This window comes from Pseudophryne corroboree, chromosome 4 (assembly GCF_028390025.1).
Source record: "Pseudophryne corroboree isolate aPseCor3 chromosome 4, aPseCor3.hap2, whole genome shotgun sequence".
Lineage (NCBI taxonomy): Eukaryota > Metazoa > Chordata > Amphibia > Anura > Myobatrachidae > Pseudophryne > Pseudophryne corroboree.
Window position 1 is genome coordinate 131412134 of NC_086447.1, and position 26291 is coordinate 131438424.

Consider the following 26291-nt stretch of genomic DNA (forward strand, 5'->3'; position numbering starts at 1 on the left):
TCATTGCACAAGGGTCCTGGTAAAAATGGTGGCTTCCTACGAAGCAATTCCATTCGGCAGATTTCACGCAAGAACTTTTCAGTGGGATCTGCTGGACAAATGGTCCGGATCGCATCTTCAGATGCATCAGCGGATAACCCTATATCCAAGGACAAGGGTGTCTCTCCTGTGGTGGTTACAGAGTGCTCATCTTCTAGAGGGCCGCAGATTCGGCATTCAGGATTGGATGCTGGTGACCACGGAGGCCAGCCCGAGAGGCTGGGGAGCAGTCACACAAGGAAAAAATTTCCAGGGAGTGTGATCAAGTCTGGAGACTTTTCTCCACATAAATATACTGGAGCTAAGGGTAAATTTATAATGCTCTAAGCTTAGCAAGACCTCTGCTTCAAGGTCAGCCGGTATTGATCCAGTGGGAAAAACATCACGGCAGTCGCCCACGTAAACAGACAGGGCGGCACAAGAAGCAGGAGGGCAATGGCAAAAACTGCAAGGACTTTTCGCTGGGCGGAAAATCATGTGATAGCACTGTCAGCAGTGTTTCATTCCGGGAATGGAAACTGGGAAGCAGACTTCCTCAGCAGGCACGACCTCCACCCGGGAGAGTGGAAACTTCATCGGGAAGTTTTTCCACATGATTGTGAACCGTTGGGAAATACCAAAGGTGGACATGATGGCGTCCCGTCTGAACAAAAAACGGGACAGGTATTGCGCCAGGTCAAGAGACCCTCAGGCAATAGCTGTGGACGTTCTGGTAACACCGTGGGTGTACCAGTCGGTGTATGTGTTCCCTCCTCTGCTTCTCATACCTAAGGTACTGAGAATTATAAGACGTAGAGGAGTAAGAACTATACTCATGGCTCCGGATTGGCCAAGAAGGACTTGGTACCCGGAACTTCAAGAGATGCTCACAGAGGACTTATGGCCTCTGCCGCTAAGAAGGGACTTGCTTCAGCAAGTACCATGTCTGTTCCAAGATTTACCGCAGCTGCGTTTGACGGCATGGCGGTGGAACGCCGGATCCTAAGGGAAAAAGGCATTCCGGAAGAGGTCATTCCTACCCTGGTCAAAGCCAGGAAGGAGGTGACCGCACAGCATTATCGCCACATGGGGCGAAAATATGTTGCGTGGTGTGAGGCCAGGAAGGCCCCACGAGGAAATTTCAACTCGGTCGATTCCTGCATTTCCTGCAAACAGGAGTGTCTATGGGCCTCAAATTGGGGTCCATTAAGGTTCAAATTTCGGCCCTGTCGATTTTCTTCCAGAAAGAATTGGCTTCAGTTCCTGAAGTCCAGAAGTTTGTCAAGGGAGTATTGCATATACAACCCCCTTTTGTGCCTCCAGTGGCACTGTGGGATCTCAACGTAGTTCTGGGATTCCTCAGATCACATTGGTTTACAACCAGTCAAATCTGTGGATTTGAAGCATCTCACATGAAAAGTGACCATGCTCTTGGCCCTGGCCTGGGCCAGGCGAGTGTCAAATTGGTGGTTTTTTTCTCAAAAAAGCCCATATCTGTTTGTCCATTCGGACAGGGCAGAGCTGCGGACTCGTCCCCAGTTCTCTCCCTAAGGTGGTGTCAGTGTTTCACCTGAACCAGCTTATTGTGGTGCCTTGCGCCTACTAAGGACTTGGAGGACTCCAAGTTGCTAGATGTTGTCAGGGCCCTGAAAATATAGGTTCCAGGACGGCTGGAGTCAGGAAAACTGACTTGCTGTTATCCTGTATGCACCCAACAAACTGGGTGCTCTTGCTTCTAAGCAGACTATTGCTAGTTGGATGTGTAATACAATTCAGCTTGCACATTCTGTGGCAGGCCTGCCACAGCCAAAATATGTAAATGCCCATTCCACAAGGAAGGTGGGCTCATCTTGGGCGGCTGCCCGAGGGGTCTCGGCTTTACAACTTTGCCGAGCGGCTACTTAGTCAGGGGCAAACACGTTTGTAAAATCCTACAAATTTGATACCCTGGCTAAGGAGGACCTGGAGTTCTCTCATTCGGTGCTGCAGAGTCATCCGCACTCTCCCGCCCGTTTGGGAGCTTTGGTATAATCCCCATGGTCCTTTCAGGAACCCCAGCATCCACTAGGACGATAGAGAAAATAAGAATTTACTTACCGATAATTCTATTTCTCGGAGTCCGTAGTGGATGCTGGGCGCCCATCCCAAGTGCGGATTATCTGCATTACTTGTACATAGTTACAAAAAATCGGGTTATTATTGTTGTGAGCCATCTTTCAGAGGCTCCGCTGTTATCATACTGTTAACTGGGTTCAGATCACAGGTTGTACAGTGTGATTGGTGTGGCTGGTATGAGTCTTACCCGGGATTCAAAATCCTTCCTTATTGTGTACGCTCGTCCGGGCACAGTATCCTAACTGAGGCTTGGAGGAGGGTCATAGGGGGAGGAGCCAGTGCACACCACCTGATCCTAAAGCTTTACTTTTTGTGCCCTGTCTCCTGCGGAGCCGCTATTCCCCATGGTCCTTTCAGGAACCCCAGCATCCACTACGGACTCCGAGAAATAGAATTATCGGTAAGTAAATTCTTATTATACACTGCATACCGGTACCTGTCTGTGGCTATTGCACAGTATACTCTGCATACCGGTACCTGTCTGTGATTATTGCACAGTATACTCTGCATACCGGTACCTGTCTGAGGTTATTGCACAGTATACTCTGCATACCGGTACCTGTCTGTGGCTATTGCACAGTATACTCTGCATACTGGTACCTGTCTGTGATTATTGCACAATATACACTGCATACCGGTACCTGTCTGTGGTTATTGCACAGTATACTCTGCATACCGGTATCTGTCTGTGGTTATTGCACAGTATGCTCTGCATACCGGTACCTGTCTGTGGTTATTGCACAGTATACTCTGCATACCGGTACCTGTCTGTGATTATTGCTTGGCATACTCTGCATACTGGTACCTGTCTGTGGCTATTGCACAGTATACTCTGCATACCGGTACCTGTCTGTGGTTATTGCACAGTATACTCTGCATACTGGTACCTGTCTGTGGTTATTGCACAGTATACTCTGCATACCGGTACCTGTCTGTGGCTATTGCACAGTATACTCTGCATACCGGTACCTGTCTGTGGTTATTGCACAGTATACTCTGCATACCGGTACCTATCTGTGGCTATTGCACAGTATACTCTGCATACCGGTACCTGTCTGTGGTTATTGCACAATATACATTGCATACCGGTACCGGTCTGTGGCTATTGCGCAGTATACTCTGCATACCGGTACCTGCCTGTGGCTATTGCGTAGTATACTCTGCATACCGGTACCTGTCTGTGGTTATTGCACAGTATACTCTGCATACCGGTACCTGTCTGTGGTTATTGCACAGTATACTCTGCATACCGGTACCTGTCTGTGGTTATTGCACAGTATACTCTGCATACCGGTACCTGTCTGTGGTTATTGCACAGTATGCTCTGCATACCGGTACCTGTCTGTGGCTATTGCACAATATACACTGCATACCGGTACCTGTCTGTGGCTATTGCACAGTATACTCTGCATACCGGTACCTGTCTGTGATTATTGCACAGTATACTCTGCATACCGGTACCTGTCTGAGGTTATTGCACAGTATACTCTGCATACCGGTACCTGTCTGTGGTTTTTGCACAGTATACTCTGCATACCGGTACCTGTCTGTGGCTATTGCACAGTATACTCTGCATACCGGTACCTGTCTGAGGTTATTGCACAGTATACTCTGCATACCGGTACCTGTCTGTGGCTATTGCACAGTATACTCTGCATACCGGTACCTGTCTGTGATTATTGCACAGTATACTCTGCATACCGGTACCTGTCTGTGATTATTGCTTGGCATACTCTGCATACCGGTACCTGTCTGTGATTATTGCTTGGCATACTCTGCATACCGGTACCTGTCTGTGATTATTGCTTGGCATACTCTGCATACCGGTACCTGTCTGTGATTATTGCTTGGCATACTCTGCATACTGGTACCTGTCTGTGATTATTGCTTGGCATACTCTGCATACCGGTACCTGTCTGTGATTATTGCTTGGCATACTCTGCATACCGGTACCTGTCTGTGGTTATTGCACAATATACACTGCATACCGGTACCTGTCTGTGATTATTGCACAGTATACTCTGCATACCGGTACCTGTCTGAGGTTATTGCACAGTATACTCTGCATACCGGTACCTGTCTGTGGCTATTGCACAGTATACTCTGCATACCGGTACCTGTCTGTGATTATTGCACAGTATACTCTGCATACCGGTACCTGTCTGTGATTAATGCACAGTATACTCTGCATACCGGTACCTGTCTGTGGCTATTGCTTGGCATACTCTGCATACCGGTACCTGTCTGTGGTTATTGCACAGTATACTCTGCATACCGGTACCTGTCTGTGGTTATTGCACAGTATACTCTGCATACTGGTACCTGTCTGTGGCTATTGCACAGTATACTCTGCATACCGGTACCTGTCTGAGGTTATTGCACAGTATACTCTGCATACCGGTACCTGTCTGTGGTTTTTGCACAGTATACTCTGCATACCGGTACCTGTCTGTGGCTATTGCACAGTATACTCTGCATACCGGTACCTGTCTGAGGTTATTGCACAGTATACTCTGCATACCGGTACCTGTCTGTGGCTATTGCACAGTATACTCTGCATACCGGTACCTGTCTGTGATTATTGCACAGTATACTCTGCATACCGGTACCTGTCTGTGATTATTGCTTGGCATACTCTGCATACCGGTACCTGTCTGTGATTATTGCTTGGCATACTCTGCATACCGGTACCTGTCTGTGATTATTGCTTGGCATACTCTGCATACCGGTACCTGTCTGTGATTATTGCTTGGCATACTCTGCATACTGGTACCTGTCTGTGATTATTGCTTGGCATACTCTGCATACCGGTACCTGTCTGTGATTATTGCTTGGCATACTCTGCATACCGGTACCTGTCTGTGGTTATTGCACAATATACACTGCATACCGGTACCTGTCTGTGATTATTGCACAGTATACTCTGCATACCGGTACCTGTCTGAGGTTATTGCACAGTATACTCTGCATACCGGTACCTGTCTGTGGCTATTGCACAGTATACTCTGCATACCGGTACCTGTCTGTGATTATTGCACAGTATACTCTGCATACCGGTACCTGTCTGTGATTAATGCACAGTATACTCTGCATACCGGTACCTGTCTGTGGCTATTGCTTGGCATACTCTGCATACCGGTACCTGTCTGTGATTATTGCACAGTATACTCTGCATACCGGTACCTGTCTGTGATTATTGCTTGGCATACTCTGCATACCGGTACCTGTCTGTGGTTATTGCACAGTATACTCTGCATACCGGTACCTGTCTGAGGTTATTGCACAGTATACTCTGCATACCGGTACCTGTCTGTGGTTATTGCACAGTATACTCTGCATACCGGTACCTGTCTGTGGTTATTGCACAGTATACTCTGCATACTGGTACCTGTCTGTGATTATTGCACAGTATACTCTGCATACCGGTACCTGTCTGTGATTATTGCTTGGCATACTCTGCATAATGGTACCTGTCTGTGGTTATTGCACAGTAGACTCTGCATACCAGTACCTGTCTGTGGTTATTGCACAGTATACTCTGCATACCGGTACCTGTCTGTGGCTATTGCGCAGTATACTCTGCATACCGGTACCTGTCTGTGGTTATTGCACAGTATACTCTGCATACCGGTACCTGTCTGTGGTTATTGCACAGTATACTCTGCATACTGGTACCTGTCTGTGGCTATTGCACAGAATACTCTGCATACCGGTACCTGTCTGTGATTATTGCTTGGCATACTCTGCATACTGGTACCTGTCTGTGGTTATTGCACAGTATACTCTGCATACCGGTACCTGTCTGTGGCTATTGCACAGAATACTCTGCATACCGGTACCTGTCTGTGGTTATTGCACAATATACACTGCATACCGGTACCTGTCTGTGGCTATTGCACAGTATACTCTGCATACCGGTACCTGTCTGTGATTATTGCACAGTATACTCTGCATACTGGTACCTGTCTGTGATTATTGCTTGGCATACTCTGCATACCGGTACCTGTCTGATTATTGCTTGGCATACTCTGCATACTGGTACCTGTCTGTGGTTATTGCACAGTATACTCTGCATACCGGTACCTGTCTGTGGCTATTGCTTGGCATACTCTGCATACCGGTACCTGTCTGTGATTATTGCACAGTATACTCTGCATACCGGTACCTGTCTGTGATTATTGCTTGGCATACTCTGCATACCGGTACCTGTCTGTGATTATTGCTTGGCATACTCTGCATACCGGTACCTGTCTGTGGTTATTGCACAATATACACTGCATACCGGTACCAGTCTGTGATTATTGCACAGTATACTCTGCATACCGGTACCTGTCTGTGGTTATTGCACAGTATACTCTGCATACCGGTACCTGTCTGTGGTTATTGCACAGTATACTCTGCATACCGGTACCTGTCTGAGGTTATTGCACAGTATACTCTGCATACCGGTACCTGTCTGTGGCTATTGCACAGTATACTCTGCATACCGGTACCTGTCTGTGGTTATTGCACAGTATACTCTGCATACCGGTACCTGTCTGTGGCTATTGCACAGTATACTCTGCATACCGGTACCTGTCTGTGGCTATTGCACAGTATACTCTGCATACTGGTACCTGTCTGTGGCTATTGCACAGTATACTCTGCATACTGGTACCTGTCTGTGATTATTGCTTGGCATACTCTGCATACCGGTACCTGTCTGTGGTTATTGCACAGTATACTCTGCATACTGGTACCTGTCTGTGATTATTGCACAGTATACTCTGCATACCGGTACCTGTCTGTGATTATTGCACAGTATACTCTGCATACCGGTACCTGTCTGTGGTTATTGCACAATATACACTGCATACTGGTACCTGTCTGTGGTTATTGCACAGTATACTCTGCATACCGGTACCTGTCTGTGGTTATTGCACAGTATACACTGCATACCGGTACCTGTCTGTGGTTATCGCACAGTATACTCTGCATACCGGTACCTGTCTGTGGTTATTGCTTGGCATACTCTGCATACCGGTACCTGTCTGTGATTATTGCACAGTATACTCTGCATACCGGTACCTGTCTGTGATTATTGCTTGGCATACTCTGCATACCGGTACCTGTCTGTGATTATTGCTTGGCATACTCTGCATACCGGTACCTGTCTGTGGTTATTGCACAATATACACTGCATACCGGTACCCGTCTGTGATTATTGCACAGTATACTCTGCATACCGGTACCTGTCTGTGGTTATTGCACAGTATACTCTGCATACCGGTACCTGTCTGTGGTTATTGCACAGTATACTCTGCATACCGGTACCTGTCTGAGGTTATTGCACAGTATACTCTGCATACCGGTACCTGTCTGTGGCTATTGCACAGTATACTCTGCATACCGGTACCTGTCTGTGGTTATTGCACAGTATACTCTGCATACCGGTACCTGTCTGTGGCTATTGCACAGTATACTCTGCATACCGGTACCTGTCTGTGGCTATTGCACAGTATACTCTGCATACTGGTACCTGTCTGTGGCTATTGCACAGTATACTCTGCATACTGGTACCTGTCTGTGATTATTGCTTGGCATACTCTGCATACCGGTACCTGTCTGTGGTTATTGCACAGTATACTCTGCATACTGGTACCTGTCTGTGATTATTGCACAGTATACTCTGCATACCGGTACCTGTCTGTGATTATTGCACAGTATACTCTGCATACCGGTACCTGTCTGTGGTTATTGCACAATATACACTGCATACTGGTACCTGTCTGTGGTTATTGCACAGTATACTCTGCATACCGGTACCTGTCTGTGGTTATTGCACAGTATACTCTGCATACTGGTACCTGTCTGTGGCTATTGCACAGTATACTCTGCATACCGGTACCTGTTTGTGGTTATTGCGCAGTATACTCTGCATACCGGTACCGGTCTGTGGCTATTGCACAGTGTACTCTGCATACCGGTACCTGTCTGTGGTTATTGCACAGTATACTCTGCATACTGGTACCTGTCTGTGATTATTGCACAGTATACTCTGCATACCGGTACCTGTCTGTGATTATTGCACAGTATACTCTGCATACCGGTACCTGTCTGTGGTTATTGCACAATATACACTGCATACCGGTACCTGTCTGTGGTTATTGCACAGTATACTCTGCATACCGGTACCTGTCTGTGGTTATTGCACAGTATACACTGCATACCGGTACCTGTCTGTGGTTATCGCACAGTATACTCTGCATACCGGTACCTGTCTGTGGTTATTGCTTGGCATACTCTGCATACCGGTACCTGTCTGTGATTATTGCACAGTATACTCTGCATACCGGTACCTGTCTGTGATTATTGCTTGGCATACTCTGCATACCGGTACCTGTCTGTGATTATTGCTTGGCATACTCTGCATACCGGTACCTGTCTGTGGTTATTGCACAATATACACTGCATACCGGTACCTGTCTGTGATTATTGCACAGTATACTCTGCATACCGGTACCTGTCTGTGGTTATTGCACAGTATACTCTGCATACCGGTACCTGTCTGTGGTTATTGCACAGTATACTCTGCATACCGGTACCTGTCTGTGGTTATTGCACAGTATACTCTGCATACTGGTACCTGTCTGTGATTATTGCTTGGCATACTCTGCATACCGGTACCTGTCTGTGGTTATTGCACAGTATACTCTGCATACCGGTACCTGTCTGTGGTTATTGCACAGTTTACTCTGCATACTGGTACCTGTCTGTGATTATTGCTTAGTATACTCTGCATACCGGTACCTGTCTGTGATTATTGCTTAGTATACTCTGCATACTGGTACCTGTCTGTGATTATTGCTTGGCATACTCTGCATACTGGTACCTGTCTGGGATTATTGCACAGTGTACTCTGCATACCGGTACCTGTCTGTGGTTATTGCACAGTATACTCTGCATACCGGTACCTGTCTGTGGTTATTGCACAGTATACTCTGCATACTGGTACCTGTCTGTGATTATTGCTTGGCATACTCTGCATACCGGTACCTGTCTGTGGCTATTGCGCAGTATACTCTGCATACCGGTACCTGTCTGTGGCTATTGCACAGTATACTCTGCATACCGGTACCTGTTTGTGGTTATTGCGCAGTATACTCTGCATACCGGTACCTGTCTGTGGCTATTGCACAGTGTACTCTGCATACCGGTACCTGTCTGTGGTTATTGCACAGTATACTCTGCATACCGGTACCTGTCTGTGGTTATTGCACAGTATACTCTGCATACCGGTACCTGTCTGTGGTTATTGCACAGTATACTCTGCATACCGGTACCTGTCTGTGGTTCTTGCACAGTATACTCTGCATACCGGTACCTGTCTGTGATTATTGCTTGGCATACTCTGCATACCGGTACCTGTCTGTGATTATTGCTTGGCATACTCTGCATACCGGTACCTGTCTGTGATTATTGCTTGGCATACTCTGCATACTGGTACCTGTCTGTGGTTATTGCACAGTATACTCTGCATACTGGTATCTGTCTGTGGCTATTGCACAGTACACTCTACATACCGGTACCTGTCTGTGGTTATTGCACAGTATACTCTGCATACCGGTACCTGTCTGTGGTTATTGCACAGTATACTCTGCATACTGGTACCTGTCTGTGATTATTGCTTGGCATACTCTGCATACCGGTACCTGTCTGTGGTTATTGCACAGTATACTCTGCATACTGGTACCTGTCTGTGATTATTGCACAATATACACTGCATATCGGTACCTGTCTGTGGTTATTGCACAGTATACTCTGCATACCGGTACCTGTCTGTGATTATTGCACAGTATACTTTGCATACCGGTACCTGTCTGTGGTTATTGCACAGTATACTTTGCATACCGGTACCTGTCTGTGGTTATTGCACAGTATACTCTGCATACCGGTACCTGTCTGTGATTATTGCACAGTATACTCTGCATACCGGTACCTGTCTGTGGTTATTGCACAGTATACTCTGCATACCGGTACCTGTCTGTGGTTATTGCACAGTATACTCTGCATACCGGTACCTGTCTGTGGTTATTGCACAGTATACTCTGCATACCGGTACCTGTCTGTGGTTATTGCACAGTATACTCTGCATACCGGTACCTGTCTGTGGTTATTGCACAATACTGCATACCGGTACCTGTCTGTGGTTATTGCACAGTATACTCAGCATACCGGTACCTGTATGTGGCTATTGCACAGTATACTCTGCATACCGGTACCTGTCTGTGGTTATTGCACAGTTTACTCTGCATACCGGTACCTGTCTGTGGTTATTGCACAGTATACTCTGCATACTGGTACCTGTCTGTGGTTATTGCACAGTATACTCTGCATACCGGTACCTGTCTGTGGCTATTGCACAGTATACTCTGCACACCGGTACCTGTCTGTGGTTATTGCACAGTATACTCTGCAGCCACTGATGACCAACCAATGAAACGTACCCAATCCCTTGACAAGGAACCTGTGACCTCACTGATGCACTTTGTGAAATAAAATGTGAGCCACATCTGTACTGTGTGTATTCTGTCAGTCTGCACTGTGCTTATCCATCCACAGGAGAAAGCAGTGAGTGTCCTGCACCCGGCAATGCCGCTGATGATACAGTGTGCGTGGATTTGGGGAAGTGTATGAACGGCGAGTGTCGGCCATTCTGCGAGATTGAAAAGAAGCTTAAGTCATGCGCCTGCAATGGTAAGAGGGCGCCACTGAGTAATCTGAGGCCTCGGACCTGTTCTCATTTTGCCCCCTATGCTGACAGGGAAGCGGTATGCTTTAGTGACAGTATACCGACAGCGGCATCCTGTCTGTCGGAATCCCGGCAGCAAAGTATTGAGTCCCTTTGCGGGCTTGCTGCGCTTGCCACCCTTCGGGGACGGTAGACCCACCAACCGAGTGGGAATACCCTGCGGAGGTCTGGGTCCCATCTGGCAGTATTTCACTGGCTGTCAGGATTCCGGCACCAGTCTCCTGAGCACCGGGATCCCGACAGCTGGTATTTTAACTGCATCCCACTGACAGATAGGACGTAAGGCTAGGGCCACACACAGCTACTAACTGGGTCCTGCTGAATGGGCACAGCCGCACTGTGTGAACACATACTTTGAAATCCCACCATCCTGTTATCCAGCTCATCCGCAGCATGCTGCGGTTGGATCCGGCGGCGGGACTGCCGCATATGTCTGGGCGCCTGCATAGACGCCAATGTGCAGTCTCCTTCCGGTCAAGTGGGTCCCTCTGAACGGTACCCGTTTGGCCGCTATGTGTGGACCTAGCCCTAACCGTATATGCAGCACGTCACCCCTTGTGTACAAGCAGCATAGCTATACAAGTCACTGCTATTGTATACTGTATCTCCTCTACAAGCCTTGTTCCTCCTTACACGCCCCTTATTCTTGGGACATCTTATACCCCACCGTAACACCTTCAAAGCCTCGCTGTTCGGAGAGCAACGCACAAGCTGTTAAACTAGTCCTGTGACCCAAGAAAAAAACAAACCTTGTTTTAAAGGTATCCGGACTCCAGATCGACAGCAAAACGGTCGACAAACCTTAGGTCGACGCCAATTGGTCGACAGACCTTAGGTCGACATGGACAAAATGTCGACATGGAAAAAGGTCGACATGAGTTTTTCACTTTTTTTTTTTTTTTTTTTTTTTTGGAACCTTTTCATACTTAACAAATCCACGTGGACTACGATTGGAACGGTAATCTGTGCCGAGCGAAGCGGTAGCGGAGCGAAGGCACCATGCCCGAAGCATGGCAAGCGAAGCGAGCCATGCGAGGGGACGCGGTGCACTAATTGGGGTTCCCGGTCACTCTACGAAGAAAACGACACAACAACAACAAAAACTCATGTCGACCTTTTTTCCATGTCGACCTTTTTTCCATGTCGACCTTTTTTCCATGTCGACCTTTTTCCATGTCGACCTTTTTCCATGTCGACCTTTTGTACATGTCGATCCAAGGCGTGCCGACCAATTGGCGTCGACCTAATGTTTGTCGACCTTTTTGCTGTCGATCCTGAGTCCCAGACCCGTTTTAAATCAGCGGTTTCCAAACTCAGGCCCAAATGTATTAAGCCTTAAGAAGTGATAAAGTGGAGTCGGGTAAAGAGTGATAAATGATCAGCCAACCAGCGCCTGTCGTTTTTTCAAACACATCCTGTAACATGGCCGTTGAGAAGCTGATTGGCTGGTACTTTATCACTTTTTATCCATCTCCGCATCCTCACTTTTTAAGGATTAATACATTTGGCCCGGATCCCAGCTGTCAAAAGATTGACGCCGCAATCCTGACACTGATCGGAATGCCGGTGCTGCCATCCCGAATAGGATCACAATGCCGGCACCAAGATCTCTATCAATGACTGCTGGGACGTTGGAGAAGTAAGCCGCTGGGGAAGGGGGAGGGTGTGGGTTAGGCTGTGGGAAGGTGGGGTTAGGTTTAGGCCTAGGGGAGGGCGGGTTAGGGTTAAGCACCATCAGGGAAGGTGAGTGTTAGGCTGCTGAGGTGAGGGGTACCTTCCTTCCCAACCCCGTTTGGGATTCTAAACAGGATGCTGCGGTCTGTATCCCACCCACCAGCATTTCAACCCCAACACATCTGGAACTCTGTCTGTAAGGACCCCTAACATTTCACATTTTCCAGGTCACTTGTGGATTTTTAGAATGTGGCAGTTGGTGATACACAGCGCAGCTGCCGGGAGACCTGGAAAAATGTGAAGAGTTCGGGGTCCTTGAGGACTGAGTTTGGGAACCACTGTTTTAAATGAAAGATAGTTACAAGTGGTGTTGATGAACTAGGAAAAAGCCCACAGTCTAAATGACGTTAAGTATGGAGGTAGTGCATGAAATGACGGAGTGCCATACATTCCTGATGAGTGATGTACGTTGTCATTAGTTTTATCGGAACATTAAAGGTAAAAGCATGTATATACAGCGTTCTTTTTAATGGTTTACTGTTCTGACCCTATAGCCTCCTGACAGCTTCTTACTGCTATTGTCTGGCCAGCATAAGCAGGAGTCCTATATAGTGAGGGATTTTTTATTTATTTTTATTTTTGTATTTGCTTGTTTTTAACTTTTATTTCTCTAATGCCTTTAGAAACTGAGCATTCATGTAAAGTCTGTTGCCGGGACCAGAATGGGACCTGCAGTCCGTACATGGACACCAACAAGCAATACCTGCTCTTACGTAAAGGAAAGCCGTGCACGGTGGGCTTCTGCGACATGAATGTAAGCATTAAAACCCCCTTTATCCATAGCGTGGGGGTGTTAGGGGAGTACTAAGACACCAACTTCTCTTTGTGTATAACTGCGTTTTATTTGTGCAGTTCCTATTGTACAATGTAATCCCTAAAGTGATGGGTGCTTTCATCTGCCTCCATTACACAGGGAAAGTGTGAGAAGCAGGTCCAAGATGTCATTGAGAGGATCTGGGATTTCATTGACAAACTCAGCATCAATATGTTAGGTGAGTCTACAGCTGCGGAAATAAGGACAGGAAAGTGCGCTTTCTAGGATTCTTTTTCTTTTCAAAATGTCATGCTCTGCAATGCTCTACGGCGATCTCACTGAACTACTCGTTCACACAGCCTTTCTGTTCATATACTACTATTTCAGATGTATCAGTGGCACTTGCAGCGGTGGGGCTGCCGCGCAGTCCAAACTTCAAATAGGGGAGCCACACCAACTGCCAGTGAGTCCCGGCCGGCGATGTTTGGGTGGCAGTTGGTGTGACTCCCCTAATTTGAGTTTTGGACTCCGCGGCAGCCCCACCTCTGCAACTGCCACTGGAATAGGAATAAGAACCATTCATTGAATGATAGTTTGACACACAGACTGAAGAGAGAACTCTGTTTCTGACAGGAGTTTATTGGTGAGATTTATCAAAGCTTGGATAGATATAAATAACCAACCAATCGGCTCCTGGCATTTTTCAAACACAGCCTATAAACTGACAAGAGCTGATTTGGTTAGTATTTTATGTCTCCAAGCTTTGATACATCTCCCCCTGTGTCAGTTGCAAACCTATGTTGTTTATATTGTTCTTCCAGTAGTATACAGGTTGAGTATCCCTTATCCAAAATGCTTGGGACCAGAGGTATTTTGGATATTGGATTTTTCCGTATTTTGGAATAATTGCATAACATAATGAGATATCATGGAGATGGGACCTAAGTTTAAGCACAGTGACAATACTAAATTCCTTTGTCGTATAACAACCCTTTCTGAAGCTAAGAACACTGTACGCTGTTTGCTTAAGAAGTACCGTAATGGTACGCTATTGGCGTAGCGATCGCTCAGCCGTAGGCGAGACGCTCAAGCGTCACGTTCGCTCACGGCCCAGTGATCACAGGACACGTTATTGGCTATGACTAGAGTAATGATTCGCTATGGCGTAGCGGACGCTCGAGACCACGAGGAGATCACCAGCGGCGCAGACGCTCACAACGCTATACCTTAATGTTTAAACCTTATACCAAAGAAATACAAAGAATACCTTAATGTGAGTACAGGGTGTAAGTGCAACCTTGTGTAACCTGACTAACTACAAAGCTGCTTGAGCGTCACCGACGCTCAAGTGAACACTTAACACTATAGAGAATACACAGATACTGGTTTAGGTTCCAAAGCCTATTAACTGTATTATATCTAATATACTTGTAAAAGGGGATAACAGTACAAATGATACACTACAATATAACAGAGACTTCCTAACCACAGAACTAAACTATAAATACAAAAGACAATACTACTCTGACCTAAATGCAATACAATACAATGCTATAATACTATGAGAGATATAAGAGAAAAGAGGAGAGAGAGAGATAGAGAGAGAGAGAGAGAGAGAGATTGGCTCACAGAAAGACAATGATTACGGAGAGAAACTTACGCACAAAGGGTATGATCGCCTGCGCCTCGATATCCAGCTCCCGGCTATCAGCAGATAACCGTTGATGAGAGAGTGAGAGCTGGATGTGGTCGGCCTGCCTATTTATGCCCCACACACAATGCAATCTCCTGGTCCTACAATCCCATTGTCCATTGGCCGAAGGAATTCGGCCCTGCATCATAACAAAAGGTCATAGGGTGATTCATACAGGTGGGCTGTGACGATTTCCAACAGCTCAGGTGGGTGGGAAACTGGGTTTCCCGCCGCATACCTGAGTATGTGTAAATAATAGAAATGGACATAAACTTCTTATGTCCATAACTATTCGCACGAGCGATTAATACGCTCCAAACCAACACCGGAATATTGCTAATGAAATACTCTTCCGATGGGTACCAAACACTGCTGTATGATTCCTGTTAGACCCTTCGTACGATATAAAGAGGGATTCCTCAGCTCTGGGACATTGTATTTTAACCAAACTTTCAGAATCTATCAAAGGGACCATGATCTATAAACTACATTAATTGTGAACATTTGTAACGAATGAGTCGCACGCTACGACTACATAAACTCTACCGTAAATACGCATACCGCGCCTGCGAGTGCACGCTATTGCGGGTATGCGCCTCCACGGGAGAGCGTACGCACGCGCAGCGCGGACCAGTGTGCGGTGCAAATATGGCAACGTGCATTGAGACATTTTTCTGACTTCGACAGTCCACCCTTTGGCAGTCAATAATAACTGCCACAAAACATTTAAGGAGAAAAATGTAAGTCAGGGGTTAATTGATTTCCATGGTTGGGTAGGGGAGAAGAGTGGAGTAGGTGTGAAGAGGGTATGACCTAGTGAGAAAGTAGAAGCATGTGTGTATGAGTCCATGTTTGGAGGGTCATGTATCATCGTGCCATACGTGTGGTAAATCTAGCTTCGAGGTATTGCGAAGTATACATTTGAATTCCTTCTTATCCTGTGGTACAGGTCTGTGGATGGGCTGTCAAACTCTTCCGAGCTCATTTCGGCTGTGGTTGTAACAAAATGGGGGTGCACATTTTAGTTGATGATACATGAATGGGGGAGGTATGTGGTTGCTGATATCTGTGCCTGTATTCCCTATCGTCTATGTGTGTCGTTACCTGAGGGTTGTAGAGATGAAGATAAAGAACACTTACGAAAAATGCAATGATATTCTATGTCAGGGAAATGTACATCTGTTGTTGAAGTTGTGTTCGGTATCTGTTGAAAGTCGTCTTCTTTGCGCTGTTTTGCTCCTTAGGCATGAGCAACAAGCTTTGTCAGTGCCATCAGATTTACAAAAATGTTGGGCTAGTGTGAGTTTAAAAATACTAGGGAAACTGGGGATCCATGGCAAAGTTCATCAAGTGTCCATATTTAAAGTTGTCAAATCTTCTTCATTGGTCAATCCGTTGTCTGTATACATCTCGTCTCGTCAGCTTCCTCGTCCAAGGGGGTCTTTGTATCTTGGAGAAAAGCAGAAAAACAGGTGAAAGAAACGGACCGTATAATCGCATTTTCATCACATCCTGGTTTCTATCATTGGGTCATAAATCAAATCCAGGTTAATTACGGTTTCCTCACTCCTCAAGCTCATCACTTTTGTACTTTGTTTGCACCTCATTAAAGCCTGCCCGCATCTAAATATCAATCCAATCGATATAACGACACCCAAGATACATAGTAGAAACTTTCCAACATCCATTATGACTCCTTGAGCCCAGTCTCCCAAACCGGAGAACCAATTTCGCGGGTTCAACCATGACACCCAACCAGTCAGCTCATTACCTACAGCAGCAAGGGTGAGATTGTGTTTTCGACGAAATTCCCACTTCAATTGGAGAATATCATCCATCTTTTGGTCTATGACCTCTACCGGATCCTCGGTGCTATTTGTGATATACGTGCAACACTTTATGCCGTACTGTGTTGCCAATGTAACACAATATCCGCCTGTTACTGCTGTAAGATAATTAAGAACCATCCTATGCTGAACTAGTTCTGTTTTGTAAGCTTGAAGTTCTCTTCCAGTGTATCTAAACGTGTCATCATACATTTCAGTGATATTATCTAACAAATTGGCGAGTGCGGAAATGTATCTATAATTCATCACTCCTCGAGCGGTACGAGTGAAATCTAACGCTACCAGAACCTGAATCCCGGTGGATTCATGGATAAGATCGGAGGCCGGATGCTCTAACCTTTCTGACAGTTGTCTTTTAACTCGGTGCTCGTAATGAGTGTGAGTATAAGGAGCTTGGGCACCACGGTGTATGTCCTTCATTTTGTCATGTGTTAGTCATCACTTCAGGCAATACCTTTCCAATATAACACAATCCTTCAGAGTTTGGGGCAAGCCACTTGTACGCCTTTCTCCCGCATATGAAATATGCATCATCGGGGAGAACATAAGGGACGGAGAAGGACATTACCATGTTACAAACCTTCCAGGTGAAATCTCCTGACCCTAATTCTTCCATCTGCTTAATGCACGTATCGGTTTGTACGATATGTGCACAGTATCCTGGTGATACCTCTCCAACTCTAGTAATCCTATTTCCTAAGGTATATCGATACCGGAAAGATTTTCCTCTACTGGCTATGTGGCGTACGAGCTCTGTATCTGTAGGCATTCTATCTGCTCTGTGTGAAAAGGTCATGGTAAGGTTGCTCCATGACACTTCCCAATTTCCCGGTTTTCTGGGATTGGAGATGTTAAAACATATGAGGGACCTATCCACATGGTATTGGTGGAGCTTCAAACTAGGAGGGCTGGAGATGTTAAACCTCCGATCCACCGGTCTCCCACCACTTAGCTCAAGTACCTCCCCTAACGTTAAAGGAAATGGTACTAGCCCTGATTTGCTGTGACCCTGAGGTACTTGAGAGCATACCCAACAATCTGTTTGGTTTAACACGTTACCCACTAAGGAGTGATAGTCACTCAATGGATGCCGGTCCATATGGATATTAAAACTAGATTGGCATTTCTTTATGCATCCATCTTCAACCAGATTATCACAGAGCCTACAGATACAATTTTCTTCAGCTAACAATCCATCACAATTTCTTCTATCGGATCGTTTTCTGATACTCGCCTTTGCTTGTTGGTTTGGTTGATCTTGGAAAACTACGCCTCCATCATCATAATCGGAACCCATTCCAGAACCTCTTTCGACCTCTATGGTACTCTCGCCGGAACAGACTGCTCTGGTCAACATCATGGTTAACATCAAAATCCGGATCACAGTCTCTTGGGGCAAGTCCATCTTTGAGGAGGGAAATAGAGAAGAATGAGAAGGGGGAAAAAGAAATTTTAAGGGAGAGGGGCTGGGAAGTGGAGAAAAACAATAAAAGGGAGAAGGGAGTCGACAACTGCTTTCGGTCTTCAAGGCTCAGGTGCCGCCTCAGTCCTCCTGGAACAGACACTCCAGTGATACAACCTCTACCGTCTGTTCCTTATCACGGGACTTCTCTGGATCGGTCACCTTTTTGCAGTGGGATGAATGGACCCAAGTCTCTCTCTCAGCAACCTTCAATGCTGTGGTGCTAGTCAATAAGACCTGGTATGGTCCTTCCCATCTATCAATAAGACAACCTGAGCGTAGAAAATTTCGTATCATTACATAATCCCCAGGTTCAATGTCATGACAATTACTATCTGGTAAATCAGGAATCACCAACTTCAGATTATCATTTTGATTCCTCAACTGTTTACTCATGTTAATCAAGTATTTTACAGTTACTTCATTGTTACATTTCAAATCATCCTGAGGGTTAATCATGACATGCGGTTGTCGACCAAACAAGATTTCAAAAGGAGACAGATTAAGAGGGGACCTGGGATTGTTCTGATGCTATACAAAACAATGGGTAAAGCTTCTGGCCACGTCAATCCTGTCTCTGCCATTACTTTACTCAATTTATTTTTAATAGTGCTGTTCACTCTTTCGACCTTCGCGCTCGCCTGTGGACGGTACGGAGTGTGCAGCTTGCTATCAATTCCCATCAATTTACACATTCCTTGAAAGACATCACCTGTAAAATGGGTACCCCTATCACTTTCAATGATTCTAGGGATACCATATCTACATACAAATTCCTGCACAATTTTCTTAGCTGTAAACATAGCGGTATTTGTAGCTGCTGGAAAAGCTTCGACCCAATTCGAGAAAACATCTATACAGACAAGTACATATTTCAAATTTCGACATGGGGGTAATTGAATGAAGTCAATTTGTATTACCTGGAAAGGGCCGCCGGCAGGTGGGATATGGGATGGTTCTGTAGGTATTGCTTTTCCAATATTCTTTCTCAGACAGGTAATGCATGACATTGCTCTTTTACCCGCATGAGAGGAGAATCCTGGGGCGCACCAGTATGCTCTTACCAATTTGCACATCCCCTCCTTGCCTAGATGAGTCAGCCCGTGAGCTGCTTCAGCCAGACATGGAAGGTATGCCCTGGGGGCCACCGGTTTACCATGTCCATCCGTCCAGAGCCCTGAGGACTCCTGGCCATATCCCTTTGCCTTCCAGACTGCTCTTTCCTGTGTGGAACACAAATTCTGCATCTCACACAACTTCTGTGTGTTGATGGTATTAAATACCATCAACTGTGTGGTGTCTGTCCGTGTGGGGGTAGCAGCTGCAAGCTTTGCGGCTTCGTCTGCTCGGCTGTTACCAAGGGATACTGGGTCTTGGCTATATGTATGTGCTTTACATTTGATAACAGCCACTCTGTCGGGTTCCTGTATCGCTGTTAGAAGCCTTTTTATATAAGCTGCATGTGCTATCGGTGTACCAGCCGCCGTCATGAAATTTCTGAGCCGCCATAGCGCTCCGAAATCATGGACTACCCCGAACGCGTATCTGGAATCGGTGTAGATATTGGCTGACTTACCCTTAGCCAATTCACATGCTCTGGTTAGGGCGACCAGTTCAGCAACCTGGGCTGAGTGAGGTGGGCCTAGCGGTTCCGCTTCTATGGTGTCTTGGTCATCTACGACTGCGTATCCAGTACACAAGTCTCCCGAGTCTGACTGTCTGTGACAACTACCGTCCGTGTAGAACGTGAGTTCTGCATCTTCCAGTGGATTGTCACTGATGTCAGGCCTTGCGGTAAAATTTTGGGTCAAATATTCCATACAATCATGTGTATCTTCCTTTGCATTAAATCCTCCTTCCCCATCACTCTCACCTTCCACCCTTTGTGTCTGACCAGGCACACCTGGGAGAAATGTTGCAGGGTTTAATGCACTGCATCTCCTTATGGTGATGTTTACTGGGGCCATTAATGCCAATTCCCATCTCGTAAACCTTGCAGATGAGACGTGTCTGGTTTGGGCAGAATTCAATAAGGCAGATACCGCATGCGGTGTATGGATTGTGAGGTTGTGGCCTAGCACGACATCTTCGCTTTTCGTCACTAGCAATGCTATCGCCGCAACGCTACGCAAGCATGTGGGGAGGGATCGCGCTACCGTGTCTAGCTGGGCGCTGTAGTATGCGACTGGCCTGCTGGCGTCACCGTGTTTTTGTGTTAGTACACCTGCTGCGCACCCAGCACTTTCTGTTCCGTATAGTTCAAAGGGTTTCCCATAGTCTGGCATACCTAGTGCTGGTGCCTGCGTTAGGCACTGTTTGAGTCTCTCAAATGCTGTTTCAGATTCGTCTGTATGCGAAATCCGATCAGGTTTGTTTGAAGAGACCATTTCCTGCAAAGGTAGCGCCAATATGGAAAACCCTGGGATCCAATTACGGCAATACCCACACATTCCTAAAAACGTCCTGATCTGTTGCTGGGTTTGTGGCAGTGTCATGTCTCTAATGGCTTGGATTCTATCAGCGGTCAGGTGTCTCAGTCCTTGTGTTAGACAGTGTCCCAAATATTTTACCTTAGCTTGGCATAATTGCAACTTGTCTTTGGAAACCTTGTGACCTGTGTCTGAAAGATGAAACAGGAGCTGTTTCGTATCCTTCAGAGATGCTTCCAGTGAATCTGAACACAGTAATAAATCGTCCACATACTGTATCAATACTGATCCACTGTCTGGTTGGAAAGACTGTAAACAATCATGCAAAGCCTGAGAAAATATACTTGGACTATCTATGAAACCTTGGGGTAACCGAGTCCACGTGTATTGGACTCCTCTGTATGTGAATGCAAACAAATATTGGCTGTCAGGGTGCAGAGGTACCGAAAAGAATGCGGAGCAGAGGTCAATAACAGTGAAAAATTTGGCAGTGGGAGGAATTTGCATTAGGATGACAGCTGGATTAGGCACTACGGGGAACTGACTCTCAACTATTTTGTTAATCCCCCTTAGATCCTGCACTAGCCTGTAACCCCTCCCCCCACTCTTTTTAACAGGGAAGATGGGACTATTTGCTGTGCTGGACGTTCTTACTAGAATGCCCTGTTGTAGCAAGCGCTCTATTACTGGGAAAACTCCTAACTCCACCTCTGGCTTCAGAGGATACTGTGGGATTTTTGGAGCTATCCTACCATCTTTTACTTGCACAACTACTGGAGCTACGTTTGCCATTAATCCAGTGTCCTGTCCATCTTTTGTCCAGAGTGACTCTGGTATCTGAGATGTCATTTCTTCTACTTGGGATGGATTCCTATTTGTCATAATGGAATGTGACATTAATTTTGATGGGGAGTCTAGCATGTCTCGTACTTCCTGAGCGTGATTCTCAGGAATGTCCAAGAATACACCTTCAGGGGTACAATAAATGACGCAACCCATTTTACATAGTAAGTCTCTTCCCAGGAGATTGGTTGGTGCCGATGCAGCCAGCAAAAAGGAATGCTTGGTATGCAAAGGCCCTATTGTAATCTCGGCTGGTTTGCTAACAGGGTAGTGCTGGACTACTCCTGTTACTCCCATGGCTGGAATTGTCCTACCAGTGGTTCTCATGCCCACTGTCGAATTTATCACTGACTTGGCCGCCCCTGTGTCTACAAGAAAGTTTAAAGTTTTACCAGCTACATTGATTGCAATTTCTGGTTCGCTTCCAAGACTAGCAATCAACTTAACTGGGTGCAGATTACAGGTATGGCCACACCCCTATTGGGTATGCTGACCTCCCTGAATCCCGCTGGCAGCAACTACTTGTGAGGGAGTTAGCTGGGAACTACCAGAGGCATGCCAATCTCTGTTCGGGGGATATCTTTTTGTTTCCCCTGTATGTGGCTCAAAACTCCGCCTCTGTGGACCCTGCTCCTAATGTCGTGTGTTGTGTTGTTGTCTAGGGGGTTGAAAAGATCTTTGTACATTCTTTGTTCTACATTCTCGTGCAAAGTGTCCCGGTCTGTTACAAGAAAAACATGTTATTACACTTGCCTTACCCACAGGATTCGGTGGTACATACGCAGGCTGCCTTGTGGTCAGCGCCTGTATACTTACGGACATCAACTTATCACTTTGCGACTCTCTGTGCCTAGTGATGTTTCTGTCGTGATCAATAGCAGCCTCTCTCAAGCCGGACACTGACAGACCTCGCCAGCATGGTTGCGTGGTCTGAACCCTAGTCTTTAATGTTTCCTTTAAACCATCCATCAGTACAGATACTGCTACTTCTCGATGGTTTGGGTTGGTCTTAATGTCTTCTATACCAGTGTACTTTGCCATTTCTAATAGTGCCCGGTGAAAATATTCTATTGCCGTTTCGGACTCCTTTTGCTTAATGGAAAATATTTTATTCCATTTAACAACGGCTGGGAAATACTCTTTTAGCTGTAAATTTATCCTTTTTACATTATCCTTGTTGTACACGTCTGTAAGCGGTACATCTTTATCCAATGCACAATCAGCTAAAAACTGAGTTGCATCAACATTGGAAGGTAAACAAGCTCTTAGCAGTATCTGCCAATCCTTGTTGTTGGGTTCTACAGTGTTACCTAAATCCCTGATGTATTTTTGGCTAGCAACTAAATCCTTCCTGGGGTCAGGAAATTCGGACACTATTGTTCTTAATTCCATTCGGGAAAATGGAGTGTACATGGCAATGTTCCTTATGGGAGTGGCTCCAGACACATCTGTTTTTCCATTGGGAACTGCTATTACCCTTACAGGAGCAATTCTAACAGCCTCTTCCTGTGTAGATTCTACTGCTTGTTGTGGTACAATTGTTTCAGTGTAGTGCATGGTGCCGTACTTACCCGTTGACACGACCTCACCTATCCCTCCGCTAGGGGCTTTCACTAATCTCGTGGGTGTTGCTGTGCCTACTGTGGTTTCTGCTATGGTGGCTGCAAGAGAGAGAGCTGAAATTGTTGCTGAATCGTCTTCTTGATCACACTCCTGAGGAAGGTTCAAAACAGGGTACATCTTGCACGGGTTAATACTTGCATGAGTTATTTGGTTAACATCATTAACATTTACAGGGTTACTAAGAGTTTGTGTTTTACAACCCAGTGCGTTTCTCTCCGCAATCAACTTCTCCCCTGCAATGTATGGTGGAGGAGGAGCTGTGGCTATCAGCTTCCTGACTGCCCCAGATCCCGCCGCCAGAGCCAACCCTCTCTGTATCTCACCTTCCTGGTGCCATAACTGTAAACAATCATGATGTTGAATTCGTCTCTTTGTTGATTTTACGAGACATATCCTCCTCCTTAAATTTTGTAACACTTCTGGACTGAAGCTACCTATTCTTGGGAATTTGTCCCTGTCTTGTACAGTCATTCTCTCCCATTCATCACATAAAACCTCTGTGTGACTACCGTATTTTTCACACATTACATATCGTGCCGACCCAACTGGTCGGTTCTCTGAATCAACCCGAACCGAGGTTGATCGCCCCCTACCTGAACAATTGGCCCCCATAATCTGCAGGCGTTGCTTATTCCTCCTTGAATATCAAGGCTTTCAGCGAACCCTTACAAACAAACCAAGATGTCCTTGGGCAGGCCGGCGGTGGTGGTTTATCAAGTACCCCACTTACTTCTCGCCCACGTTGGCCAGTACTGCAATCACTGTAACCAGAGCTGCTGTACCCAACCTAGGGCCCCTGTGAACCTTTATTTACTGGGGCGCGTTCCCCAGCAAGTATCGGTTGTTGGATAGTTCCTGAGTGACCAGCGAACTTCCCTTCCAAAAATAAAAAATTACACAAATCACGTCAGAATGTACAAATAGCGTTTGTGACCACTTTACTCTAATGGTATTAGGTCAGATTACTAACTACTGCACACAATTACGTGCGGTCCAATCGTTCAGTACACAAGCACTACTTGTCATGTACTGAAAGATCAATGGAATCGATGTTTCCGGCCGCGATTCCTTCAGCAAGAGCTTGTATGGCCTATATGGGTTCTGCACCAACACCCCAGGCGTTGTGCCACTGGACTTTTATAGCGGACCTCTTTGTCTATTTTACCTGTTACCTTATGACCTCCTGGTCTTGTTACCTTATGACCTCCTGGTCTTGTTACCTTATGGTCCGCTATACTCTAATGCTCAAATATTATTTAACCAGGGATGCCTCCCTAGCCACCGTATATGTCACTTACACGTATGTCCCTTGACGAGTACCCGGCTTTCCTTTTGGTTCCACCTTAAAGTTATATAAACTTTTGTATACAAAACACACTCACTCAACACATGTACACTTTTGTTTCTATATCTATTTCTGCGCAGAAATCGTCTTTAGGCCAAAAGTGTTACCAATTAGGAGCAGGATCTGTTAAACTAAATTTCAGATTTTTTTTTCCAAAAATAGATTTGCGTTATTTACCGCTTCGCGTTATCTACCGCTGTGCGTTACTTATCGCCTTGCGCTAATTATCGCTTTGCGCTAATTCAACTTTTTCGTGACTTGAGCTACGTGAGCGTAACCGGACGCTACGTTGCGTAATGTACGCTGCGTGCGTCTGCCGTTTGGATTGCGTACGCAAGTCTTTTGTTAGGGACACGTGTACGCAAAACAAAGATCCACCGTAACACAATTTCTACCTTTATCAATGTAGATGATCCCTGATCATCTACCGCAATCCACACTGACTGCCTTGTATCTCAGACAAACCGTGTGTTTGTTCTATACTTTAACTATCACCTCTACTATGAAATAACAGCAAATCTCTTTTTTGCACTTTCTATCAACTATAAAATTTGGCAAACAGGAATAGTGATATACGAAAATGAAACAGAAAATGCAGATATATGTATGCGTGCGTGTATACGCAAGACAGAAGAGAAATAAAACAGTTTTAAAAGACACAAGCGTTTTGTTCTTACTTCCGGTTCCCGGATTCCTTCAGCACTCTTTATCTAAGCGAAGCAGACGCTTATCCAATCAGCACTGCAAGGAATATGATCCCGCCCTTTGCTGATGGATAATGTCTGCTGATCTACCTAGTGCAGATATGAGAAGGATAGGACGAGTCCCCAATTGACAATACTAAATTCCTTTGTCGTATAACAACCCTTTCTGAAGCTAAGAACACTGTACGCTGTTTGCTTAAGAAGTACCGTAATGGTACGCTATTGGCGTAGCGATCGCTCAGCCGTAGGCGAGACGCTCAAGCGTCACGTTCGCTCACGGCCCAGTGATCACAGGACACGTTATTGGCTATGACTAGAGTAATGATTCGCTATGGCGTAGCGGACGCTCGAGACCACGAGGAGATCACCAGCGGCGCAGACGCTCACAACGCTATACCTTAATGTTTAAACCTTATACCAAAGAAATACAAAGAATACCTTAATGTGAGTACAGGGTGTAAGTGCAACCTTGTGTAACCTGACTAACTACAAAGCTGCTTGAGCGTCACCGACGCTCAAGTGAACACTTAACACTATAGAGAATACACAGATACTGGTTTAGGTTCCAAAGCCTATTAACTGTATTATATCTAATATACTTGTAAAAGGGGATAACAGTACAAATGATACACTACAATATAACAGAGACTTCCTAACCACAGAACTAAACTATAAATACAAAAGACAATACTACTCTGACCTAAATGCAATACAATACAATGCTATAATACTATGAGAGATATAAGAGAAAAGAGGAGAGAGAGAGATAGAGAGAGAGAGAGAGAGAGAGAGAGAGAGATTGGCTCACAGAAAGACAATGATTACGGAGAGAAACTTACGCACAAAGGGTATGATCGCCTGCGCCTCGATATCCAGCTCCCGGCTATCAGCAGATAACCGTTGATGAGAGAGTGAGAGCTGGATGTGGTCGGC

The 26291-nt window shown here is 45.8% G+C and overlaps 1 protein-coding gene across 3 annotated transcripts in view; it reads left to right on the forward strand.

Annotated features, from left to right (window-relative positions):
* ADAM17 (ADAM metallopeptidase domain 17) overlaps nucleotides 1–26291 on the forward strand; it is a 214795-nt gene that overhangs the window by 159390 nt on the left and 29114 nt on the right. For all 3 annotated transcript variants that reach the window (XM_063915438.1, XM_063915437.1, XM_063915436.1), the window contains exons 15-17: nucleotides 10735–10869; nucleotides 13282–13412; nucleotides 13572–13650. In XM_063915438.1, coding sequence (XP_063771508.1) covers nucleotides 10735–10869; nucleotides 13282–13412; nucleotides 13572–13650 — 345 coding nt within the window. The remainder of the gene's footprint in view (nucleotides 1–10734; nucleotides 10870–13281; nucleotides 13413–13571; nucleotides 13651–26291) is intronic.